Source organism: Podarcis pityusensis (assembly GCF_964106645.2).
Source record: "Podarcis pityusensis genome assembly, chromosome: 17".
Taxonomy (NCBI): Eukaryota; Metazoa; Chordata; class Lepidosauria; order Squamata; family Lacertidae; genus Podarcis; species Podarcis pityusensis.
In genome coordinates this window covers 11,542,529-11,563,707 of record NC_138042.1, presented here as the reverse complement: position 1 = coordinate 11,563,707, position 21,179 = coordinate 11,542,529, and the positions used below count along the sequence as shown (strand labels likewise).

Sequence of the window (21,179 nt, the reverse complement as noted above, 5' to 3'; positions counted from 1 at the left end):
TTACAGCAGAATGTGAGGACAAGTGTTTAGTGGTTGTCTAACAATCCCTCTCAGCATCAGCTTGCCTCCCTCCCTGATGATGTTTCAAAGCCTGGGGACTAGCCATCAGTTCCAACAAGCATAAGACATGTTCAGCTAGAAGATGAAATAAATGTGCCCCACTCCATAATTCATTTTCTTATTCAGCTATACAGGAAGCCCCTACTGATAAGTGAAACAAACCCACTGTAACACAATAGGTCACAACAGGTGTCTCAATCTAAGTATGGTGGCTTTCTAAGAGTCTAAGATGGAAAGAAGGCTTTATATTAAGGTCATCTAAGAAATCAGTTGGCCTTCCCATGAAATTAATCCTTCAAATGTTTTTTACTTGATTTCAGGTCAGCCTCCAGTTCTCCGTGAAGGAAGCTCTTCCAGCTTCAAATGTCAGCCTCGATGTCAAAGCTGCTGCCAACTCCCACTGTGCTCTGCGAGCTGTGGACCAGAGCGTTCTTCTCTTGAAGCCAGAGACAGAATTGTCAGCTGAAAGTGTAAGAGCAAAAGCCACCTGCCTGTTTGTGCCCACACCGAATCTTGCATGCTGAGTGTAATGATCTCAGGCAGGCAAGCAAGCCCCAGTAAGAACTAATGAGTCTCTGGCAGTTTTATGCCACGTTTATTTACAATTTACATCCAGAGCATGGCTCTGAGCCTGCCGCTTTTAGCTACGAGTTGGTCATTCTGAGTCTCTGCCCCCGTTACAGCACAAAGGGCGCCAAAGTCCAGTCCTTCCTCTTTTGTATTACCGTTGCATTTTAACCCTTTCAGCTCTTCTGGTTCTACCTCCCGGTTGCCTGGCAACCCCCTCAATGACATCTATCTCCTCCGCTCCCTCTGCCTGTGAGCTTTCCATGTCTGGGAACTCTTGATGAAGGGGGGATGAACTAACCCACTCCTGCTCTGTCTGTGGCTGAAATCCCTCGCTTCCAGAGTCAGACTCTTGCTCCCTTTGTACTGGCAATCCTTCGTCTCCAGAGCCAGACTCTTCCCAGGCGTTCGATTCAGCCACGTCCCTGACACTGAGTGACGCAGTAAAGAATGCTGCCACCTTTCCAACCATGGCCAGAGGTGGATTTAGGGCAGCATGACCAGTTCCCCTGTGCTGGCCACCGAGTTGAAGTATGATGCAGTTCACACCCAGAACAGAATATGAGAGGTGGGGACACCAAATTTGGGGCTTGTACAGGGTGCCACTGAAATTTGAAAGACCAAACTCAGTCATGATAAATTCACCAGCTCTGGCGTTTCTAGACCTTTCTCACCACTTTGCTATTTTTCGGGCTTTTGGGCCCTAGTCGAGAGACATGTTTTGTCCTGCTCTGAGTATGAGCCTTTGCTTGCTCCCATCCTGCCACCCTAAGTGGTAACCAGGATGACAAAGGGTTGGCTGAGAGGTTGCAAGGGCAGCAGAGATGTTTATAACAGAAACCTCTGCTTTGTTGATGTGCCACTTCTGTAAGGGATACACTAAAAGTTAGGGTTGCCATATTCCCAAAAGTGAAAATCCCCCCTCCCCCCCAGAAAAATATGGCCAGGTTTTCCGGATAGGTTTTCCGGATATTTTGTTGACTCAGCAAAAATCCACTCAGCCGCCATTTTGGCAGCCCTACTAGAAGCCAAGATTGTACAGTATGGAATCTTCCAAGGCAAACACAAGTCCCACCCCGTGCGGGCTGAACATTTCAGTCATTTGTGACACAAAATTTCAGTGTCTGTGTCCAGAATTTCATTTCATTTTTAGCCCTGTTTATAACAGACTTCTGCGCTGGTTTCTCCTTCTTAGGTCTACAGTCTCCTTAGCTATGATATGTTTGGTTACTACTTCAATGGGCTCAACCTAGAGGATGATCCCCAAGAGCCTTGCATTCCACCAGACAACATATTTCATGATGGCTTGTATTATGTTCCTGCTAGCTTCAACTATGGACCAGATATCTATGGAGAAATAAGAGTAAGACTTGCACATAGTTCTTTTGTGAGCAGTTAAGAGAAAAGAAATGTCTAACCATCTCCATTCTCAATAGTGTTTTGGAGGGTTTTGGTTTTTTTTAGTGATTCTCAGCCACATTCCACTGGTACATAACTAAAAACGTATGATTTGAATATTTCTAACTAGCTTTCAAATTGCAAAGCAGTCAATGAAATGGAGTTTGGAATATTAAAGGCTATACATTCCAAAGTGGGCAAAGTGTCAGGTGACTCAGAGGAGACCCATATGAGTCAATCAGCTGACTTATAGAGGAATCAAGTGGGGTAGAGCTGGAATGTGGTCGAGGAGGAGAACTGGTGTAAACTGTTTTGCAAATATGTTTATATTAGGCAAAAACGGCATATAAAATAAGGAAAAATTCGCACTAAGATGTTGATTAATTTTCATGAGAAATCTTTTTTCAAAAGTTGCAATCATGTAGAAATGTGGAGAATTTAAGATTAGAAATATGAGAAAGAGAGAGAATCTGAAATTGACAGATCCCTCTATGCCTAGGAAGAAATGATCTAAATAAAGAAATAATGGAGATGATAGTAATATTAAGAAAAAGAGGAATGTGTGCAAAATCTTGAGCTATTTATTATTATTTTCAAATTCAGGCTACGGGTGTAAAGTTTGTAACCAACTCCCGGCTTCGGCAACCAGTTATATGCTCCGGTGGCCGTGGTCCTTTTCGGCCTTTTGAGGAGTCATCTGATTTTTTTGCCAGAACCACATCTGGCCCTATTCTTGCAGGTAATTTGGGTGGGAATGGTGCAAACCCGTAAAGTTAGATGGAGAATGAAGTGTAGCACTGCAGAATATCCTGGACTTTTCCTCAGCTTTTGCTACCATTCAGCATGGTTTCCTTCTGGAATGCCTATTTGGGATGGGAGGGGGGGTTACTATTCTGGGCTTACCTAGTGAGTAGGTTCCAGAAGGTAGCAATGGGGAACTGCTGTTCTGCCCTGTGCCAGAAGCCTGTTGCATCTCACAGGCTTTTTCACATCTGCATGAAGTTGCTAGGAGATGTCACCTGGAGTTTGGTTTCAACCAAATGTAGATGGAGGTAGTGGAAGTTCTGAATCTGTATGTGGCAGCAGTTTTGGACTGGATGAAAGTGAACCAGCCAAAGTTTATTTCAGACAAGTTGCCTGGGGTTCTGGTAGTCCTGGATTATATGTTTAGCCTATCTGGGATAGTACTGCATTCCTCCTGGAGCAGCAAGCTTATCATTTGGGGAATGCTTTCTTGGATACAGACCTGAACCTGGATATCCAGGTGATTGTAGTGGCCAGCAGTGCCTGCCCATTGCTCAGTAATTTCAGCATCAAATGATGCATTGTGTGTGCATGAAGACCAACCTGCATGTTATCAAAAACACGGAGATACTGCTGGAAATGTTAGCCCTGTGTCATTCTCTCTTTGTGATGGCCTGGGACTAGGGCTCAGACTCGGAGCCAGAGGAGTCTCAGTCCGCACCGGATCCTTTGCCCCAGGTGGCATCTGAACCCAGTCTGGGGCCTGATTCTGAAGAGCCCCAGTCTGCAAAGGTTCCCCTGCAACAAGCACCATCTGGGCCGAGTCAGGGGCCTGAGCCTGCCCTGGCTCCAGATGCGGGGATTACCTCGTTGCCTTCAGCTGGGCAATCACTTACAGCTGCTCCACTACCAATTGGGTTAGGAGAGGCTGAGGCGGCCTCTGGGTCTAGTAACCCACCAACATCTCCCGAGCTGCAGAGACTGAGGTCTGAGAGAAGGAGAGACCTGAGTACTCGCAAGAGGAGTGCTTGCCTTTGGGCGAGACAGGGAGGTGAGTCACTGGGGGATCAGGACCGGCTGTTACCCTGACAGAGATAAAAGGCTGCTGGACCCCACCCCAGGTTGCAGGAGCAACGTTGCTGTTTGCCAGAACCTGCCTGTGATCCTGTGCCTAACCTTGCCTGGTTTCCTGCCTTGTGTCCTGCTTTGGCCCTGTCGGACTGACTCCTCACAGAACCCTTGGATTCGGGACTGGACCTGGACCGTGTTACTCGGGTTAGCCCCGGGCCCAGCACACTCTTCTATTTCAGGAACTTACGCCTTCCCCATGTCATATCTGCCATTTTGCTGAGCATTTTCCAGCACTTGCTCCATATAACTGATGTCATTCCACAGGAAGGGTTAGGCTCCAGGTTGTTGGTTTCTGGGACCCAGGGGAGCTGGATAGTCATTGAAGTAAGCCAGAGCATGGTCCAAAACAGGCACAACTCCTTCTCAGACCAAGCAAGATTAATGTCTACAGATTTTTTTGCATAGGGGATAATGTAGCTGCTCCTGCGTCCTGCCACTTACCACTGCAAATTCATAGAACTAAGAGTCCAGATATCCTTTCTTATTGTTTTAGAATCTGCGCCACCGCCACCGCCACCACCTCCTTCAGGAGACGTATCTCGAGATAGAGTTATTGAGACTGTTCGGAGGTTCTTCCCTGAAACTTGGATCTGGGAACTGTTTGGTATTGGGTGAGTTGGCATTGGCCAAAGATTTTGCAAAGAACAATGAGTATCCAGAGTTGGCCAGCACCCAGTTTGTTCTACCTGGGGAGGAGGGAGGATATTGTTTTACTTTGCATTTAAAGGTGAATATAGCTAATTCTCACTTTCTGAAGCAATATGCAAATCAAAACAAAGTCATCCTTCAGAATTTGCATGTCTCCAAATTTTGCAGTGAAGTTCTCCACCCATGTATAAAAATGCATGTATCAGTAAATGTAACTTAGAAGAATGTTACAGATAGGTAGCCGTGTTGGTCTGCCATAGTCAAAATAAAAAAATTCCTTAAAGTAGCACCTTAAAGACCAACTAAGTTAGTTCTTGGTATGAGCTTTCGTGTGCATGCACACTTCTTCAGATACACAGAGTGTGCATGCACATGAAAGCTCATACCAAGAACTAACTTAGTTGGTCTTTAAGGTGCTACTTTAAGGAATTTTTTTATTTAGAAGAATGTGTAAGATTAGGGGAAATATGCTTTGCAAAAAATGATATATTTGGCAAGATTGCATACAAAGCTGCGTGTAAGAGAAATTTGCACCAAAATGCTGGTGGATTTTCATAAAGACTTTTTAAAAATAACAAAATGATGTAGGCATGTGGGGAACTGAATTTAAGATTGGGAAAACGGAAACCCGAGAGAAGCAAAATTGGCAGATTCAACCTTCCCTGGTTCTTCCCCAGGGGTGGTTAACCTGTAGCCCTCCAGATGTTTCTGGTCTACATTGGCTATGCTGAGTGAGGCTAATGGGAGTTGGGAGTCCAGCAACATCTAGTGGGCCACAGAATCCCTCTTCCTGATCCCCCTCCTCTTTGCATGTCAGTGCTCTTTCAAGTTAAAGGGGTGGTTCTGAGGGTACATTGCCTGAGATCTACCAAAATCTTGGAAACAGCTCTAGCTGGGAATGACATTCCCTGGGTTCAGTGCATATTCTGAGTCTTGCAAATAAGATTGCATTATGCAAACCACAGAAGGCCTTTCACTGCTCTGTCTGGCAATTTCTGCACAGGTTTGATTCTGTTTATAGAATCCTAGAATTGTAGAGGTGAAAAAGACTCTGAGGGTCATCTATTCCAACTCCCTGAAATGCAGGAATCTCAAGAAAATCATGCATGGCAGATGACCACCCAACACCTGCTTAAAAACGTTCAAGGAAGGAGAGTTTATCTCCCGTGGGAGTCTATTCCACTGTCAAACAGCTCTTACTGTCATAAAGTTCTTCTTGATATTTAGTCCGACTCTCCTTCCTTGTAACTTGAAGCCATAGGTTTGGGTCCTAGTCTCCAGAGCAGGAGAAAACAAGCTTGCTCCATGCTCCACGTTGACAGCCTCTTAGCTATTTGAAGATGGCTATCATATCTCCCCTCAGTTTCCTCTTTACCAGGCTAAACATACGCAGTTCCCTCAATTCTCTTTGCTGCTCCCCACTAACAGAGTTTCTATGCTGCCAACCAAATGATTTTTGCATCTGCTGTAACTCTGGACTTATCGTAGTCCTTGCAAGGTCATGTTTCTTCCCCCACCCCTTCTGCTATCCAAAAACAGGATATGTTTTTGAGGGTCCTGTCTTTCTCCAATTATCAGAAGCGGGTTAGCAAGAACAGTACAGTCATACCTTGGGTTACAGATGCTTCAGGTTGTGCGATTTGGGGTTGCACACTGCGCCGAACCTGGACGTACCGGACCAGGTTACTTCCAGATTTCGGTGCATGTGCAGAAGCGCTAAATCACGCTTTGCGTATGCGCAGAAGCACGGGATCACAACCCGCACATGCGCAGACATGGCGCTGCGGGTTGCGGACGTGCTTCCCACACGGATCATGTTCGCAACCCGAGCATCCACTGGACATATAGTGTAGCCTGCTGCAGTAGGCAGAGTGATTTTTTGATTTTTTAAAAGTGATGTGGATTTCAACTTAACCCAACACCATAAGAACATGGTGAGGCTTTTCATCTCGGTAATGTGGATATAAATAGTCAAGCCTGTGTTTCCATATATACCTTTTTTGTTTTTCTCTCCTTATTAGTTCAGATGGACATGCAAAACTCACCTACACCGTCCCTGATACCATCACGGAGTGGAAAGCCAGTGCCTTCTGCTTGGAAAAGCAGGCTGGGTTTGGCATCTCCAGGCCTGCCACCCTGATTGCCTTCCAGCCATTCTTTGTTCATATGACGCTGCCTTACTCCATAGTTAGAGGGGAAGATTTCCTCTGTAGAGTCACTGTCTTCAACTACCTGCAGGAATGCATTCAGGTTCATCCTCTCATTCCTTCTTTGCTCTCTTTCGTGTCTAGAAAAGGCCCTTGCATATTGTTTTTGGGGGTTGGGGTGCAAACCATCCACATCAGTGAGTTAAACAGGAAGAGGTTAGACTAAAGCACATTACACTTGCAAACACATAGATTCCTACTGAGTTTGTACCAGTTTAGATGTTGTGCCTTTTCTTAGGAATCCTGGGGACTGTAGTTAGTTAAGGTGCTGAGAGTTTCCTTTCAGAGATCTCCAACTCCCTTCTCACTACAATTCCTTGGGAAGTGAGACTGATGGCTAAACCAGTTGCACTCGGTCAGGGCTTTATTGGCCTATATAAACAATTTGTCTTTTTAATTAGCTGGCTTAATTTATAACACATTCCCATTTATTGTTTTTGCATTTGTATTTAAACAGTTAGATGCATTTATGTGCAAAGGATATACTTAGAACATTTACAGTGCCTTCTGATGGCCTACATAATAAATGTTGAACTACATTGGTTCCTTGATCTGGCAGAGATATTGTTTACACTAGTGCTGTGCATCAGATTCAGATAAATCCTGAACCCAATTGGGCCAATTCAGGGCCCTTTGTGTCCTGTCTGGCTCAAGTTGAAGTAGCCACAAATAACTGAAGAATGGATTGAGTTGTCCCAAATCTGTAGATCACTACAGTTTCTCAGAAAGCCAGACAGACTGTCTCCAAACTGTTGCAATTATTAATTACAGCACCATATAAGGAAGGAGAAGGGGAGGAAGGGAACTGAAAGAGGGCTAGAATGATCTCACCCAACTTCACCAATGATGGTGTTTGGAGAGAGAAGCTAGATTTTGAGAGCTGCCAAGGTAGCCTAGAATGCTATCACCCAAACCAACACTTTCCAAGTACTGTCCCTTAGAAAGTGTTTAGTGGAGTTGAGTGGCATTTATTAGGCTTGTGTTCATCCTCTATCCTTTCCCAATCCATCCCAGTACTGTCCTTATTTTATTTTAAGTTTGTCTCCAAATTTTGGCTCTAGTTTTTAGGTTAGTTTTCTGTTACTATAGATCCCTGCTATAGTAGAGGAGACTGAATGAAATACCTTTTTGTCTTGGTTTTCTCTGCCCTGCCTGAGGTTAAAGCATCCTCCCTTAGTCCTAGGAAGCCACGCTAACTCTGTTAATTAACTGTAGTTTCTCCCCTTATGGCAGGTCAATGTATCAATGGCCGAATCCCGGGATTTCCAAGCCCAACTTCTCTCACCTTTGAATGATAAAGGATGTGTGTGTGGCGGTGAGAGGAAAACATACATTTGGAATATTAGCGTTAAAAAACTTGGTGAGTGAGCTTCTTTCTTCCTCTCTGCTTTGTAAACTGGTAGTCTTGTCTGTTTTAAACTTGCATAAGAAATGCAGCTCACCAAATGTAAATGCAGAATGCCTGCACATCTGACCAACCAAGTCTTTTTTTCTATAACCATGCCCCTCCTGCAAGACAGTAAAATCAAGAGATTTTATCAAGCTTCTGGTGGGGTACATTCAGCTTGATGTTTGGGGATGGGTGACTATGTCCATTTTGTTTTCTCTCACTTTCTGATTTTTCCATTCTTAAATTTAGTTCTCTACTTCGGTTTGTTCATTTTTTCCCTAATAAATAAATCAAAAAGCCATCATGAAAATTCATCAGCATTTGGGGGTGATTTTTCTCCTACGGTACGCACAGTGCTGGATTTATGTACAAGCTAAACAAGCTGTAGCTTGGGGCCCCACTCTCTTGGGGGCCCCAAAAAAATTTAAAGGTAAAACACTGGGTGTACATTTCCAAAATAGAAGATAAAAAACATATAAAATAAAACCTACATACATTGTGTAGGCTCCTGTGATGTAAGTAATGGGCCCCGCCTGCTCCCTAAAATATCACTGATTTGCTCATTTCTACATATAGGGTGCCCACATTCTGCATGGACTGGTTGTGTGGCAACATGTGCAAATGGCTTTAGATACCCATTAGGTCCAGAAATTACTATATAGCATATATTCAACACACACAAAACAGTGACAATTTGTTGTTGACAAAGGACAGCTGGACATATAAAGGGCCCCATTACCTTCAGTAGCTTAGGGCCTCATCAAACCTCAATCCAGCCCTCGGTGCGCATTTTTAGATGCAGGTTTGTGTAGTCCTCCCTCTGTCAGGGCACATTGGGAGTGTCTCACAGAGTTCTCTCTAGAAAACCTCCAGGAAAAATTCTGTGAGCTTCAACTCATATCATGTCCCTATAAATTGTTGGCCTCACTGCCCTTTGAATATCCCACTGTTTGCCTAATACGCACATATTCACGTGGCAACTTTTTCTAATAAAATGAATTTTTGTATGTTATTTTCACTAATTTATGCATCCATATGCATGCTTTACCCTAGTACTTGCATTTTTGTACACATTGCTTGTCTGGAGAACTGCATTGCAAAATTTGCGGAAGTGCAAATTTTGAAGGATGGCTGTGTGTCAGTTTGCATATTATTTCAGGAAATTATAATCAGGTATATAAACCTTTAAATACAAACTGAAACAATTTTCTCCCTCATCTGCAACCACAAGTTTGCAGGTCTATAATTGGCCTGTTTTCCAGTGTTGATCATCTCCCTAATTTTGTAGCTCCATAGAACTCAATAGTTTAATTCTATATTTGTTCATTTGCATGAACCACCAGCTCTGCATTCTATTAAGCTCAGATCCAGTTTCCCACTAGGAGTTTTTCAGTATCCTGACCCTTCTTGCTTTCAGAGTTGTATCTGTAGAAGAAATCTGAGAAGCTGAAAATTTGCCCATGAAAGGTTTTATTTTGGGTTTTTGCTGCATCTTTTCCAGGAAGCATATCAAAAAGACAACCCGCCATGGGTAAATTACATGCAAGTTCCAAAGAGAAACTGGCACAATGAGAGCAAGATCCTTGTGTAGACAGAAGGCAAAAAAACCTAAATTAATCGATTTTCTATTTGTAATCTTCTTTCTAAGGGCTCATCCAGACTTCCTTTTGCGTTGCGCTTTAAAGGTCCATATTCAAGTGGGTTTTGTTTTCTGGTTTTTGTCCCGATTCTTTCAGCAGGAAAATCCATGTTTTATCACTGAATTGGAGCAAATGGCAATACACACACACACACACACACACACACACAAACTATTACTGCTTGCTTCGATTCAACAGTAAAATGCAGGTTTTCCCAGGGAAAGTGCCAGAACAAAAATTAAAATTAAAATGTTTGCTTTCAGGTGCTGTGACCTTGTCTGTTACTGCTGAAGCTCCAAAAAACAGCGGGGACTGTGGAAATGGAACATCTGGGGGCTTGGATGTGGGACGGAAGGACACTCTGATCAGAGAATTGCTAGTAGAGGTACAGTGAGAAGATCTGAGCTTCAAAAAATGTGCTTCCTTCTCAGCGGCTAATTAGCTAATTCAGTCAGGATCAAATGTGGAGCAATTCCCGTTTTTCTCTGCAAGGGTATCTCATACTTGCTACACACTGCATTTTACACCCTGTGGACTGGACATTCGTTTCCTTCCACCACTTTCCCTTTCCTTCCACTACTGTGCAAACACAGTATAACATCCGAAGTACTTTGTGTTATTGTCATTTTGAAAATGTAAGTAGCTTTTATGAGCTGAAAGGCAGGAAAGAAAAAATTAAATGATGGTGATGATAATTTATTTATACCCCACCCATCTGGCTGGGTTTCCCCAGCCACTCTGGGTGGCTCCCAACAGAATATTATTATGATTATGATTAACAAAGCAATAAAACATTGAACATTAAAAACTTCCCTAAACAGGGCTGCCTTCATATGTCTTCTAAAAGTCAGATAGTTGTTTATTTCCATGACATCTAATAGGAAGGCATTCCACAGGGCAGGCGCCACTACCGAGAAGGCCCTCTCCCTGGTTCCCTGTAACCTCACTTCTCACAGTGAGGGAACCACCAGAAGGCTGGAGCTGGACCTCGGAGCTGGACCTCAGTGTCCAGGCTGAACGATGAGGCACTCTGCATTGTGAAATTCCAGTAGCAAAGCTGGGTCAAAAAGCACCCCTCAAACCGTGGGCCTAATCCTTTAGCAGGGAGTACAGCCACCCTCCAGAACACCTGAATACCACCATCCAAGACAGAAAAACCACCAACCAAGAGGATCTCTTTCTTTGGTCAGGATCCAGTTTTAAATTCATTGGCCCTCATAAAGCTAAGTGTCATTCATAGACAGAGGTCCAACAGTTCTACCACAAGTGGATCTATTAGCTTGAATCACTGCATGAACTAGAATTAAAACAGAGCTGGTAATGGTGGATAAACCTTCGTTTACTTTGGACTGGAACGTCATCCAAAAATGTAGTATCTTGATTTCTTGGGTGGGACTTCAAACTGTGTTTGTTTCAGGAGTAAAATTTGACTTTTAGTAATTCACTGGCATAGCATTCTAAAATAGGTATATTTTGGAGATTAAATGGCGAAGGATACTTGTATTGTACAAAAAGGCACCAGAAATCAATGTGCTTCTGTTTATTTCCATGGTTCTCATAGCACAGAGTTACCTGATAGGTTTTGTCTTAAAGATCTAAACAAATTAATAATAAATATAGACGGCCAATGTGCAGAACTGCAGTTTCTGTCTTATAACTAGCAGAATGGTCAGTGACTACTGCTCTCAAGAGGAGACGGAGGCAGAGAAGAGTGGGGAGATATGAGAGCTCAACAATTCTTTATATATGCAACAGTTTAAATGAATGGCGGAACTGGACAGTTTTAAGTTTTGACAGCTTGCTTGGGGGGGTCGGGGTGTATATGTTTAACTTGCTCTTAAGACTGTCTTGTTTGTTTTCGTGAATTACATTGTAATATCCAGCATCTACAAACAACAAAAATCTGATTGACGATAAGCAAGGGAATTCAGATTCCAAAAGCCATAGTAAGCCTAGACAGATTTAAGTCAGCATCATGTTACACTACAATATAATATTGCTTCTCAATGTGAGTGTCAGTGGTGATAGTTATCGTTTATAAAGATCTAGGATTTCCCTGTTTTGCTATTTCTTTGTTTCATTCATTCTTCATTCATTCATTTGTATGTCCTCTTTCTGCCTCTTTGTTCTCATAGTCTGAAGGCATTGAAAGAGAATTAACTCAGAGCAGCCTTATCTGTGCAAAAGGTAAGAGGGTTGCTCTCTTCTGGTGGGCTGCTATGAGCATGGGAACTGAAGGAACCTGTCAAAAAGTAATGAAAGGTTCATGGGATCAACTAATAGTACTGTACCTGGGGGTGCTGGCTTTTCCCTGCTACCTGCAAATAAAATAAAAATAAAGAAGAGCCTTGCATCACTTCTGCTGCAAATTTTCTATGTTCGGCTTATATGGGGGAAATGATTAAACCAGGGTTTAGGGGTTTGTTTTAGAGCCCTCTCAAATCATTAGGATGCACCAAGTCAGAAGAGGAATGCTTCCAACATTCTCCTCAGCTGAATTTCTGTTGATTTTTGGCGTTCCAAATTACCTGGGATTGTTTCTGAAGTGGAACTGGGCTCTTTTGTTCTAGTTTTCATATATATCTGAATGTTGCACAGAGCACAAACACAGGCATTTTGCTGCACTTCTTCGTTCAGTTCATTTTGTCTTCCATTCCTCTACATACCTAGTGTGCAAAAAAGCATTATTTTTTTTACAGTATTTATGGCTAGTTGACTATTCTTTTTGCATAGTGTTTCACTAATGTGCAGGAACATCGGTAAGAAAATATACCGAAAGCCTTGTATGGTAACATCAAGACTGCTCGACTGTGAGTGGGTTGTCGTGAGATCTAGGGCTTCAGTTCTTGTGTTCCAGTTATGGAATTCCTTGTCCAGAAAAAATATGCCTGGCCAATCTTTGTGCAATGGCCAGACCGTTTTCTCTGGGCAAGATCTTTTGTGAATGGGATGGCGTCAGGGCTGAGCTGCTGTCAGCTGTCAGAGATGAACTAGGAATGGCGTCATGGTTATTGCAGCGGAAGAACTGAGCTAGGGGTCAGAGTCATGGAAGGAAGCCAGGAGAGCTGTGCTGCCAAGGGGCGCTTCGAAACCTGGAGACCTAGAAAAAACCTGCCTCACATAGAAGTGACACTCACAGCAAGCTTTTGAAATGTATATGTGAACAAACAGAAGAGGGCTCTCCCAGATTTGTAAATAGGGAGCAAGATCAATCTCTTGAGGTTGATTGTTGTGTACCTGTTTATGCTTATTTTCTGCATGTAGCACTTGGTTTCTATACTCTTTTGCATTTAAAGAAGGAAGGAAGGAAGGGAGGGAGGGAGGGAGGAAAATTGGTAAAATAAGCTATTGAACTATGCAGGACAAATTAGTTAATTTGAAACCCAAGAAAGAAAGAGGACTCTGAAATGTTTAATGCATATCTGCTAAGCTTTGTGTACAGATTTTTACATTAGGAAAACTTTTATATGTCAATTGTAACACGATGAAGAATGTTTAAAATTGAAACAGTAAGAGTATAAGGTTTTTTAAGAATGTGCGTGAAAGAGTATTAAATAATGAAACCAAGTGAGGGAGGGGAGTCCATCAAAATTATGGTTCAGAAATTTGTTGAAGATTTTTTTGTTGTTATATTTGGAAATTTAATAGTTATTTTAAAAATGCATTTAAATATATTTCAAGTTTAATGTTTTAATTGCAGGTGCTGTCGTCTCTGAGCCAGTGTCTCTGAAACTCCCTGAAAATCTGGTGGAAGGATCGGCCAGAGCTTACTTCTCTTGCATAGGTCAGTTTGTAGGTTTCTTGCAAGGACAAGGTTGTCATTCACTCTCACTCATTTGGATAACAATCTTGGAGATGTTTTAATTGGAATCTTATTTTGCTTCTTATGACTCAGGAGACATCTTACATGTCAGAAAAGATTTGTCTGTTTTTCTTTTAGCCTTTTACTACTTCTCCGTAGGCGTAAAGGCTTTATTTCCACTTCTGACTTTGCAATTGGCAGAGATACAGATTTCACATGCCATGCAGCTTCTCCTCAGTAAACCATTCCTGTCTTGTCAAGATATATGGCATTATTACTGGTGTTCCTGCGACTATTTTTGCTCCCTCCTTGAGCCTCCCTAGTTCAAATTCAAGAGCTCCCATGTTCAGGCATCAGGAAATGAGTTCCACCTGGTAACACTCCATATAGAAGTCATATGTTCATAGGTCTAGCTATGCACACCAGCCCAGTTGCAAGGAGCACAATTTCCACACAAGCATATGTTCTTGGCAACCAGTGATGTTTGATAGGTAAAGGTAAAGGGACCCATGACCATTAGGTCCAGTCGTGACTGACTCTGGGGTTGAGGCGCTCATCTCGCTCTATAGACTGAGGGAGCCAGTGTACAGCTTCCGGGTCATGTGGCCAGCATGACTAAGCCGCTTCTGGTGAACCAGAGCAGCACACGGAAATGCCGTTTACCTTCCTGCCGGAGCAGTACCTATTTATCTACTTGCACTTTGACGTGCTTTCGAACTGCTAGGTTGGCAGGAGCAGGGACTGAGCAACGGGAGCTCACCCTGTCGCAGGGATTCGAACTGCCAACCTTCTGATCGGCAAGCCCTAGGCTCTGTGGTTTAACCCACAGCGCCACCAGCTATCTCCATGCAATAAGGCAAGCGTGCATGCAAGTGTAGCAATTTCTGCATGTGTAATGAGCATCCAGAAGCATTTTTTTTTAAAAATCATATTTATTAAAGTTTCCAAAAATATAGAAATACAAAGAAAAAAGAAAAAGAAAAAAAGATATTTAAAACCTTACTTTCATTGCCTACTTTCTGGGACTCCCCCCCTCCCCCCCCCCGACTGTATTCCCCTTTCCTTAATTTGGTTCTACAAGCTCTCACTCCCAATTTGAAGCTTAATTTGTTTAACCCACTATCCAAATTGAATTATACAAATCTTACACCGTCCCACATCATTAACAAGAAAAGAAAAAAGATTTTCCCCAAGATCCACCCCAGTTCCTTCCACGAATTCCCTTTTTTTAAACACGTCCAATCAAAATAAAATGACATGCGTAAGTTATATAAAAAAATAGAAAATAAGAGATATAAAAAAAATTCAAAAGATTGTTACACAGCCTTTGGATTCCAAATCTCCCCCCCCCTTCCCCGGTTTGAATTCCCCATGTCCATCAGTCTATACATTATCAGCCTGGAAGTCTCAATTCATGGCCAAATTTCTCCCCAATTCCATCTTGCCGGTTTTCTTTTAATTTATTAATTTTAATGATATTTAACTTCAAGTGTCCAATCTAACAAAGGCCTTTAATTTCCTTGATCTTTACCACTCCTCCCATTGTTCTTTCCGTGTCGTAGTCAGTCCTTTGTTCTTCTTATTCCTCACTTTCTCAGGTTTCTTGTCCTGTTCAGCTGCTAAAACTTTCTAATTCAGAAATCTGGTATCTCTACAGAGGTTTGTTATTCAGGAACAAAAACTTACGTCCAGTCCCTTCCTTTCTTCAATAGAAAATTCTATTGTCTCCTTTAATGTAAATACCTCTGTAGACAAAATACTATTTCAGTTTTGCAGCTTTCCCAGAAGATAACAAGTCCTGTGCAAATCCCGGAGTATTTTTCCACTTACGACCGTTCTTGTAATGTCCCGATACCCCTCTAGGGGGATTATAATAACTTTGTATCCTCTGATCCAAAAGTCAAATTGTTGTTCCTTATTTTCCGACAGTTTGTATCCATATTATAACAAATTGTAACAAAATTAACCAGCAAAGTCCTCGTAACAAAATCCTCTTTATATTCTCCAGCTTTGACAGCTACTTTGACAGCTGTCAAAGTCTCCGTCTCTCTTCACCAGGCTCCGCGAATCGCCCCGGTTCCCGGGGGGGGGGTTGCATTTTCCTTCTCACCCTCCACTCTTCTCCTCCAGCACAGTTCTTATAATTTCCCATCGTGGAATTAATGATTTTTATCAGAAATATACTTCCCTTTGGACCTTGGTTACTCAGTCCTTGTTTTGGAATGCTTACAGTAGGGGGGGGGGTTGACTTCCTTTTTAAATCGCCCCCGCTCGTGCCAAATCCAAAATTTTGAACCCGGTTTCCCAATTACTCACGGGTTGTTGTTAATAGTCCAAATTTTCAATGGAAGAAGTCAGCGCTCTCCGTCGAATGGCATGCGGCTGCGCTCGGCAGGGGAAGCAGTGGACTCAAAGCACCACGCCACTCCCCGGCACCCGATCCGAAGCCTTTAAAAAGGCTCCTTCACGAGTCGGGAGGGCGCTAATGGTGCAAGCCGAGTCACCCATGTCCACGGACTCCGTGCCCGTGGTTTTTAAGGGTCCCCGCGTCGCCGGCGCGGTAGGACCCAGCCCCTGCCGAGCAGACTCCCTCCGGAGCTCGGAGGGAGTCCGCCATTCGGCGATGGCGCCAACCCGGAAGTCCGAGCATCCAGAAGCATTTTTGGGCAGCTTTCATGAGGGGACTATTCTAGGGTTGTGCATCAACAATATTCAGCTTAGAACTCTGCCCCCGCCCTTTGCATTTTAAACAGTCTGATTTGGCTCAGACCACTTTGGAGCTGCCAGATCCAACTTGAGGGTCCAAGTCTTCCTTGTTCTTTCTTCTCCATTCACTACAGTGGATGCTCGGGTTGCAAACGTGATCCATGCAGGATAAAGGTTTGCAACCCGCAGCGTTCGCAACCTGCAGCGGTGCGTCTGCGCAGGCTGCAATTCGGCGCTTCTGCGCATGCGCAAAGCGCAATTTAGTGCTTCTGTGCATGTGCGACCACCAAAACCCGGAAGTAACCCGTTCTGGTACTTCCGGGTTTTGGTGGTCCATAACCTGAAAAAACGCAACCTGAAGCATCTGTAACCTGAGGTATGACTGTATTGGGAAATTTTAAAAATTGCCTTTACATCTCTCTCTCTTTATGTTATGTCTCTCCCCCCCCCCCACTGCTAAAGAAAAAAAAGTCCCTCCAGAGTGGATAAAGCCAGCCAAATTAATAATGCTTTATTCTGAAATGTTTAATATAATTTTTGTTGTTGTTAATTTTACTGTGCCAAATGTGCATTCTGTCATTGACCTCCTTGGTAATGTATTTATTTTGAAATCTTTAAGATAAGATTTTAGTTTCCTGTTAATGCATTCCTGCCTTGAATGTATATTTTATATTTGACATTTATTCCAGATTGTTTTATTGGATGTAGGTTGTAAACCTCTTGGATAAATTTTTTCCTTAAAAATAGAAAGCAGTATAGAAATGAAATGATGATGAAGAAGAAATTAGAGGCAAAAAGGTCTAGAGCCTTTAGTACCAAGTGCCTCTAAAATACAGAATGTGATCTCATTTTAAAAAACAGCTTTTTATTTTGGGTGAAGAATTGGATGAAATTTGCAGGCAAGCTTGCCCCTTCTGAGCATATGAATCCTGGCAAATCCCAGAAGGATAGCTTCAGTGGTTTTCTCACAAGGGCAGCCATTGTAGTTTTAGGGTCGGAATAACTTAATTTCTCCCAGTGTTTTCTGGACAATTGGTCTAAAATATTATAGACATAAGAGAGGTGCCTCTGGTTAAGAAACCTGTCAAACTGCAGACAAATAGGTTTTTGTGCTCAGCATCTTTCAAGTTGCTTTTGGGATTGGGAAGAACTAAAAGGGATTTGCTTTTCCAGTAGAATTTGGCTGTCCCATCAGGGCTTTTCACCACTCTATTGCTTGCTCTTCCTCCAAAATCCCTGATATCACAGTGTAGGATAAGTAGGTTAGGGAAGAAAATTGATTTGGGTCTCATTTGAAGCCAAACCCATCAAATTCACACTTTCAGAAGCAATGTGTGAATGGAAACACAGCAGTCTTTTGAAATGTTCACAGTTTGCCAAGCGAACAATGCTTACAAAAATGCATTTGCAAAAATGAAGGGGGAAACATGCAGAAAAATAGGTTGGTGAAAATACACACAAACGCATTGTGCTGGGGGGAACTGCTTGAAAAAATATGCACATATGTCATGCTGACAAAACCATATTTCTCCATACTTCTGTTAGAAGCTGGTGAATGCCCAATTTCAACTAAAGCATGGTGGGCTGCCCTAAAACATTGGCTCAGGATTTCAGTGTTTGATCTAGGGAAGGGTTTGTACTAACACCTGACCAATGAGGAGTTTGTCAGCAAATGGCAGAAGACCATGGCTAGAAAAGCCACCTCTATTGGTCTGTCACCACCCCCAATTGTATTACCTGGGTTATGAATGCTCCCTAAAGACGTTAAAGGAAAGATTATGGGATAATGCACACAGTGACTTGCGATCTCAATCACACGCAGTCTGTAGTCTGCTGGCAGTAGGAGCACAATATGGGTATGCCTTTAAGTTAACATCTTACATTAAAAACCTGACAGTACCAAATTATCGAAGGCATTTCACCAAAGCCAGACTAAACGTCTTTCCTTCTGCAGTGTGGGATGGCAGGTTGAGAGGAGATCCCTACCAGGACAGACTTTGCTTGTGTGCTCAAGACATCGATTCCATAAAACATACTTTGCTGCACTGTGCAAAATATGAGCAAGCCAGGGCTGAACTGATACTACCCTTGCTGGTACCTTTCTCGGGAAAATCAGAGGCTCACTATGTCAGGTTCCTATTGGAAGACTGGACAAACGCTAGAACATTAGCAGTGGCAAAGTTTTTATCAGTGGTTGCAAGAACCACTGATCCCTATCTTTTGAACAAAATGCTTGTTTAACCTGGAGGTAGGCTGTAGGAATTGTGCATTGCTTTGTAACGATTTGTTGGGTCTCTGGACCGTAATAAAGATTAATTGATTTTTTTACAGGAGACCTCATGGGCACAGCCATGCAGAACCTTCATCAACTTCTCCGGATGCCCTATGGCTGTGGGGAGCAGAACATGGCGCTCTTTGCACCCATCATTTACGTCATGGAATATCTAAATGCAACAGGACAACTGGATGAGGAGACCAAATCCAAGTCCATTGGATACTTAACCAGTGGTAGGAGGCTTGTGGGCTTTCCATGGCTGTCATGTTTGCCACAGTGTGAACAGAAAACCAGACTAGATGGACCTTTCCTCTCATTCATTAGTGCTTTCCTTACATTCTTATGGCTAACACTTACCTTGGCATTCATTTTGCCTGGGACTAAATGTGGCATTGGATTGAACTGCATGTACACAAACATACATACTGCCCGTCATCTTCTCTGAAAAGGTCCACTGGAAAGACCATTTTACTTTTGAAACACAATGTGGATCTGCATTTGTGGATCCAGCCTTTTAATTTAATTAAGAACACTTAAAGGTAAAGGTAAAGGGACCCCTGACCGTTAAGTCCAGTCGCGAACGACTCTGGAGGAGCCGGCGTTTGTCCGTAGACAGTTTTTCTGGGTCATGTGGCCAGCATGACTAAGCCGCTTCTGGCGAACCAAGAGCAGCACATGGAAATGCCATTTACCTTCCCGCTAGAGCGATACCTATTTATCTACTTTCACTTTTATGTGGTTTCGAACTGCTAGGTTGGCAGGAGCAGGGGCCGAGCAACGGGAGCTCACCCCATCACGGGGATTCGAACTGCTGACCTTCTGATCGGCAAGCCCTAGGCTCTGTGATTTAGACCTCAGCGCCACCCATGTCCCAAAGAACACTTAAGGGTGTTCTAATCATATAGTCAAATTTTATGTTGAGCACTTTAGGGAAAAAATGCTGTTTCTTTCCTGCGGCTGAGAGCTGGCTGCTCTGCTCCTCTCTCTGGGGTCACATTTTAATTCTCCCTCCCTCCCTCCCTCCCTCCCTCCCTCCCTGTCCTTTGGAAGAAGCAAAGGGCAGGAGGAGAAACTGAACATTGCTCCTGAATGACAATGGATGAGGTTGGAGTTTGAATGCAGTAAAAAAAGTAAAACGCTACATAGGAATATGTGAGCAGTTTTTCACTGGTATAGCAGCATAAAATGATTAAAAATCAAGCAATAAAAAGACAACGCAATAACACATTATGAATGTAAAAAGTAAGATGCCATATATCCATCTACATTATCAAAAACATTTTTAACTCTTCCTTAACGTTAAAAACCATGAGTGTAGGTTCGCCTTAGGTACATGTCCAGAGGCAAGATAGTACATCCTGGGTAGGGGCCTTCTTTGAGTTGCTCAGAAGGTGCACAGAATTTGTTTTCCATAATAATGCCATCAGTGCCAGAGTAGGCAATTAATCACCCCGGTTAAGGCTATAATCCTAGGGTAGGACTTCCTAGTGGAAGTCAGTACGAAGTCTCCCAGTAGTGCAACAGGGATCCTCACATCTTCTCCCCCTGTACACACCCCAAAATTGGCTTGGGGGTTCAGGAGAACCCCTAGACCAGTGTACAAGGGGAGGAGTGGGGGGAACCATTGCATCTGCCAAACTGAAAAGTTTGGACTGACAAAACAATTGCTATAAAGCCACATTGAATTCTTCCCCGGGACACATTTACTTGGGAGTAAGCCCTCGTCATGAACATGCTTTGGAAACATACATAGGATTGTGCTGTACTTTTAAACTGCTAAATTGCAAACACAAGTATTGGGGGCTTTTAATGTTAAATTAATGTTTTGTTTTAAAAATGTGTGCTCAGTTTTTTAAAAAACTACAGACTTTTCCGCATTCTTTTTTTCAGGGTATCAGAGACAGCTGTCCTATAAGCACCCAGATGGATCCTACAGTGCCTTTGGGAGCAGTGATAAGGAAGGCAACACCTGGTGAGAGCTTGGAAAATGCAGTAGTGTGATTGGTCACAGTGAGTGGATGCCAGTTCTTCTCTGTTTACGTGGGATAACATTTCATGAAGTGAACTATAGTCCACAGAAAGGTTGCACTGTAGTGTCACTCTTCAAGGTGCCACAAGGCTCTTTCTTTTTCTCCTCTGGTCACTAACAATACACTAACAAAAATGTTTACCTTCCTGCCACAGCGGTACCTATTTATCTACTTGCACTGGGATGCTTTCAAACTGCTAGGTTGGCAGGAGCTGGGACAGAGCAATGGGAGCTCACCCCGTCACAGGGATTCAAACCGCCAACCTTCTGATCAGCAAGCCCAAGAGGCTCAGTGGTTTAGACCACAGCGCCACCCACTCCCACTGGGCTCAAGAGAGCTTGAACTGAGTTTGGCTGTGATTGCTAATATTCCATGGCATTCTTTTGCAGGCTCACTGGCTTCACGTACAAGTCTTTTGCAAGAGCTTCAAAGACCATTTTTATTGATCCAAATGTCCAAACTCAAAGCGTCATCTGGCTGTCCAGCAAGCAAAAATCAGACGGATGTTTCCAAAATGTTGGAAAACTCTTTAACAACGCATTGAAGGTGAAGGCTATGGGCTTGTTGGTTTGTTGCAAAGC

At 43.1% G+C, this 21,179-nt stretch overlaps 1 protein-coding gene across 2 annotated transcripts in view; it reads left to right on the top strand.

Annotated features, from left to right (window-relative positions):
- Positions 1-21,179, top strand: part of LOC308466683 (ovostatin-like) — a 54,485-nt gene that overhangs the window by 20,072 nt on the left and 13,234 nt on the right. For both annotated transcript variants that reach the window (XM_080987701.1, XM_080987702.1), the window contains 12 exons: positions 381-530; positions 1,823-1,990; positions 2,629-2,764; positions 4,394-4,511; positions 6,570-6,798; positions 7,989-8,115; positions 10,049-10,170; positions 11,921-11,972; positions 13,486-13,569; positions 18,625-18,801; positions 20,459-20,540; positions 20,988-21,144. In XM_080987701.1, coding sequence (XP_080843827.1) covers positions 381-530; positions 1,823-1,990; positions 2,629-2,764; positions 4,394-4,511; positions 6,570-6,798; positions 7,989-8,115; positions 10,049-10,170; positions 11,921-11,972; positions 13,486-13,569; positions 18,625-18,801; positions 20,459-20,540; positions 20,988-21,144 — 1,602 coding nt within the window. The remainder of the gene's footprint in view (positions 1-380; positions 531-1,822; positions 1,991-2,628; positions 2,765-4,393; positions 4,512-6,569; positions 6,799-7,988; positions 8,116-10,048; positions 10,171-11,920; positions 11,973-13,485; positions 13,570-18,624; positions 18,802-20,458; positions 20,541-20,987; positions 21,145-21,179) is intronic.